Source organism: Saccostrea cucullata, unplaced genomic scaffold (genome assembly GCF_032062105.1).
Source record: "Saccostrea cucullata isolate Sc308-1 unplaced genomic scaffold, CSIRO_AGI_Scuc_v1 ctg12246, whole genome shotgun sequence".
Taxonomy (NCBI): domain Eukaryota; kingdom Metazoa; phylum Mollusca; class Bivalvia; order Ostreida; family Ostreidae; genus Saccostrea; species Saccostrea cuccullata.
The window spans coordinates 9,825-15,700 of NW_026922248.1; the positions used below are offsets into that span (position 1 = coordinate 9,825).

The window sequence follows — 5,876 nt, forward strand, 5'->3', positions numbered from 1 at the left end:
ATTATCAATTTACAATAATTACTTTCATTCATATGCCCCTACGATATATCTCAGTCAGCCCTAAAAACGACACCACAGAGTTTGATAAAAGTGTTTCATATTCGGATATTTTAAGGACCCTCTCTACACTGGTGCAAAATGTTTTTTGGAGATTGAGAGAAATATATTCTATAAAAGTGTTAATATTAAGCTTCTTTAATTAATTTTCACTATATGGTACGTGGCATGTAACCCCCGGGAAAAATAATTAAACACAACGCAGTATCAGTGAATAGAAATCACTTGTTTACTTCCACGGAGAAAGTACATGGAAATAACAAGTTCACTTAATTTATTATCTTGGCCTTTTAAAATGTTAAGAATTTAGATCTAAGGGCAGATCACTCTAACTGCTAAAAAATACCATAGAGTCAGAACTCTTTAGTGTGCAGTGTAGAGAGGGTTCTTAATAAAGACCTTAATGGTAACATTACAACAAAGTTTTATGATAAAGGTGGTGACCAACTTTTCAATCCCCAACTTCTCTTTCTTATGTAGCAATATACCTTTATCATCTTCATATGGGATTTATTTCTCTTATACTTACTTGATATGATTTGCAAGGACATGTTCTACCTTTGTTCAATACTGGTAAGTTATTGACAAACAGTTGATGATACAAGAATTTCATCAGTCTTTTTAAAGTCATCATTTTGCAAGTTCAATGGTCCATGCAATGACCTTGTCATCAAGTACTTCGCAAATGCTGACTGACGTTTTTCATACTAATAATCGTGAGGCCATTATATACACTTTGAATTGTCTTCGGATTTTTCCATTATTTTCCGATCATGACGAGAAGCATAAGGCCGTGGGTGTGACCGGTATACAGAAGATGCTCTTCCTCTATGGTATTCGAATCCACAGCTTTTGCTTAAGAGGTCAGTGTTTTCTCTACTCCCGATTTGTATGGTTTAAAAAAGACTTTAGAGCTTGAATACTGCTCGTTATCTCTATATTTCATCCATTTATTTGTCAGTATAAAAATGGTGAATGCTTAATATTTAAACAATAAAATGCTTTCTTTGTTTGTTATTTCTGGAATTAATGGAAGCAGCTGTTGCAGAAAAAATACATATGTAAATTTTTTTCTGCAATATCTGCAACCGTTAATTCCAGTAATAACAAACAAAGAAAGACATTTTATTGTTTATATTTAAATCTGTTTAAAAATCATTTAAAGTAGGATTAAAAAGATTAATTATTGTATTAATTATGCGAACGTCTTTATACGTTTCATTGATGGAACAGCCACTGATCAAGAAATCTGTACTGGCGACATGCCTATTGTAGTTCATGCAGTGATTAACGCAATGGGTTTTCTTAAGAAATAAGGGAGAAAATATTCACTGGATGTAAATATTCATCAATAACCACAATGGCTTTCAAAACGGCCACTTAAGCCCCAAAATGTCATCTTTTATTAAACAAAGTCACTTACTTCCATCTTAAATTCTTACAAGAAACCATGAGCTTTATTCACCCAAGGAATAGTAAAAGAACGTCATAAAGTGTACAAATCCTTGCCGCAGTGACGAGGGGAGAGTCACATAGGAGGCTATTTTTTTTTCAAAAGAAAAAAAAAGACTATAGTATTATAATACGACTGCAAAAATCCGTCGACAATTCAGTGTGTAATTAATGGCCTCGCCATTAATAGGAAAAAACGCCACTCAGCATTTCACTAAATGATAAATTGTATTTGCTAACAAGGTCATTGTACCGACCATACATGTAGAACTTACAAAATGATGACTTGCTGATATTTAATGTTTTATCAACTTGTGTGTCAATAATGTACCTCGTTTAAGAAATTGTTCATATAAAGAGCATGCTCTTGCCTATCGAATCAACTGAAAGATATAAAATCCGTATGCAGGTGATGAAGGTATATTGCTGCATAAGTATATTGGACAAATGATATATAATGATGAGGACCATTTGATATATTGTCAAAGTTTGAGAATATTAAGATAAATTATAATAAGTTGTATATATAATAAGGTATATAAAATTAAAATAAAAGGACAATTAATATTGTCTACTCATTACTATTTTTTCTTCACTGTTTTATTTTTTACTGAAAATCCGCTTAAAAGTTCTGTCGATACCTAAGGCATTTCTATTATTTCTTTAAAGTATATAAAAATGATGATGCTGTCTATATGCTTTAAAAACACTAAATTATAGGCTTACCTGAACGACAGCAAAACCACAGATATTAACTGATTTTCAGTAACTGGATAAAACCTAAAAGAAATATGGGGCAAAAAGCAAGATTTCTTTCTCAATGTTAAATAGTTTTTATAGCCTCAATACCAATGACGTCCTAGCTTCAGACTGACCTTGACCTTTCAATAAGTCCAAAGATCTGATAATTATTGACAGAGATTGCAACGCCTTTCTATCATGTCAGCTTTACAAGTATTTAACAAATCAAATCTTCAACACCATAGATTACAATCCCATTTTTATAGAAAATTATAAGCTTTACTTTTGTAATTGAGATAGTTTTATAACTTGTCCTGTATATTTTTATGTCATAATACCATTTTGCTTCTGTTACGAATTCTAAATTTATGAAATTTATCAAAATGAAAGACTTTGGGCATTTCGGTTCTATAAAAAAGACAAAAGAAGGATATTGACCTTAAAACAATCATGTTTTCACGAATAAGGGACAGGTTTACAATAAGCTGGTTATAGTAAATTATTGTCGTCAGTTGATAGATATTGGTTGGTACCACCATTCTACTGATGTCTCCGGACATTGAGTTTTAAATGTTAAACAAAAAATAAAATAATCATCCAAAACCGATAATACACAAAACATGTAGTTCTTAACAGAGTTATTCTATTGTAACATCTTTACTTAATTTGTTTGATTGCCTTTTTCCCCTTACGAAAAAAACCTTTTTAGACATTATTTTATAAAGAAAATCTTAAAAATATTTCTTCAGAATCAGTCTAAGGAGAAATAAAATCATTATAACTAATCATGAATTAAATCATTGAAAGACAATCATTAGCCCTTTTGGAGAGTGTTATTCTGATTGAAATCATATGCTAACTACTTGGCAAACGAATTCGGCTACTAGTTTAGGAACCCTCTAAATCACTTGAGAGTTCTTATTACATAAAATTTTGATGCAGTTAATTCATATCATCCGCAGTTAGGCAATATACATGTATAAAGATAATAAACATTAATCAAGCTCAGATGTTCGTTGGATGAATACACATTGGGAGCAGAGAAATCACAGTCGTCTAAAATCATCAGAGGTAGGATCAATTGCCACAGAATAGTAAGCATACCCTGTTGACCGGTCACACCCGCCGTACGTTTTTTGTTTTGTCGGTAAAACAAAAAAAAAAAAAAAAAAAATCCGTAGACAATTCATGGTGTAAATAATATTCTGACAATTAGTATGAAAAAGTTAGTCAACATTCGACTTTTAAGATGATTGAATTTGTTTGCAATCAATGTCATTGTATCGAACATCGAACCTGCCAAATGATTATTTTAAAAGTGGCTGTTGATATTTTTTTATGTTGTTTATTCAACCGGGTGACATAAACGCCATATGGTGATAAGGGTATACTGCTACATAAGGAAAGGAAGTTGATGATTAAAAAAGTTGAAGTTGACAAGTTTACATGTATCATAAAGATCTGTTTGATTAACGTTTCTTTGTGGTAAAATCTCCAAACATTAAACAGTTATGTCCGACTTTGTGTTATATTTTTTTTAAGATCACTAAGATATATTGGGTCGACATATAAATCTAAGAAGCTATTGTTAATTGATAATCCATGTTAAATTTTAAATAAATTCTGCTTTATTTGAGTACAAAAATAAGTCTGCTAATAACGGGTCGCAGTTGCTACATGTACCCAAGAGAACTCCGGCAGATTGTTAGAAGATCTGATATCCAAAACTTTACAGATATAGTCAATCAGAAACTCAAGTATCTTTCAAATGTCAACTTCAGATTGATGGTATGTTGTTTAACGTCCCTCTCGAGAATTGTTCACTCATTTGGAGACGCCACCACTTGCCGGTGGAGATCTGCAAATTTTGTCCTATGCTCGCCACTCAGAGTGATTGGAATCGTGCCAGCACCTACCGCGACATGGGACCTCGGTTTGTACGGTCTCATCCGAAGGACCAGTCTCCACGTCCCAAAGTGGGATTCGAAGCCGTCGTAAGGATCAACTACTTACTTCGCGACTCTGGAGCAGACGCTATAACCAATGCACCACGCGAGCGACTACCAACTTCAGAGTAGTTGTATATACAATCAAAATGTTTTAACTTTTAATAAAATAATCGAGCAACTGACTAATAAAAAGGTAAGTAAATTTGTAAGTTCAAATTTTTCTGAAAACAGCGATGTACATGCATTATATTACAAAGCCTACAATTCAATTCATGGAATCGAAAATATAAGAATATTTGAAGACACAAGGGATGAGTGGGCTTGACAGAAAATCTTTACAAGGTGGTGATTCAGATTTTGATGTAGAGGGAGAAACACTTATACATGTATATACCAGTGTAAAGGAAAGACTTTACAAAGAAAGAAAAGTATTCAATCCTCTCTAAGATTTATTTGAATATCTGATTTATAATTTACCTATAGAAACCTGAATGAATGTAATTTACAGTCAGTACAACAATGTTCCAGTAAATCCGGAATAGTTATACGGATGAACATACCCATACATATATATACTATCAACTTTCACGTGATCACCCTTATTTAGTTTCACAATCACCGTCCTGCTTATCTGTATGTAGTGTTCATGTCCAGAGCGGTGCATAAATACCACATACTCCTTATTCACTTTGATTCCCAGCGTAATAGTACCTTTCGACAAGGAATCGACAACAAACATATAGGTCCCTGTCACTGGACACTCGAACACTCCTGTTCGGTCGTCATATCCGTCGCCATCATTTGTCAAAACCTCGTCATATATCACCGTCTGTTTTGTTCCAAGCTTAGGTGTGGCAGATGACAAAGATACAGAGAAACTAACTCCACGCGTAGAGGGGACTTTAAAAAAGATACAAAAAATGTCATTTTGAAATTTAATTTTAAAAAACGAATTCATTAAAAATGGACAACATTAACAAGAAGTTGATGATAAAAACAAACAAAACATCTACCTGAAGTAGAGGATTTGGTCAGTTCTCTTGTCTGTTTATTTCTAAGTACCAGTGTCTTGCCGTAAATATTTGGAAACGAAATAAGATGTATAGCCATCAAAATTATGCATGAAATCTTTGTCATACTGGGCGTTGTTGGTTCCAACACTAGAGTATTGAATGTATTTTTCAACTGTTATTATCTCTTATATACATGTACATACCTGACATGCATTGCATCTGTTACAATTGCATGGCACGATATAAGCTCGTCAGCGTTTTGATAACCGTATAAATTAAAACAAGGGCACTGCTAAGCGGAGCATCCCCTCGCAAAGAGCATATCGATAAATCAAACCAGCATTTGACATCAATCCTGGTGCAAATTACTTCACTTCCGTTTCGTACAACGCTAACTCACCCACATCGAACATATGATTGAGTAACTAAATCCTCTCCAACTTCGTTGCGAAGGGATAAATGGCATTTAATACTCGTTTAACATTTTGATAAAGTCTTTTTTGATAATTGACTTAAAGGATTTGATGACATGTAGATCTATGATGCTGTTTATATATATATAAAATTACTTTAAAAAAAATGATTGCATTAAATACGAAAACCATAATGGGCACTTCCTTAATCATTTTAAATAAGCAAGACAAATAAAAGTGTTAAAAGATTA

The 5,876-nt window shown here is 32.9% G+C and overlaps 1 protein-coding gene across 1 annotated transcript; it reads right to left on the reverse strand.

Annotated features, from left to right (window-relative positions):
* Nucleotides 1-4,707: 4,707 nt before the first annotated feature.
* Nucleotides 4,708-5,422, reverse strand: LOC134261462 (cerebellin-3-like). The gene is made up of 2 exons (XM_062743902.1): nt 5,416-5,422; nt 4,708-5,099 (listed from the first exon to the last, which is right to left on the reverse strand). The coding sequence occupies exons 1-2, from the start codon at nt 5,420-5,422 to the stop codon at nt 4,708-4,710; spliced, it is 399 nt and encodes a 132-aa protein (XP_062599886.1).
* Nucleotides 5,423-5,876: the final 454 nt, after the last annotated feature.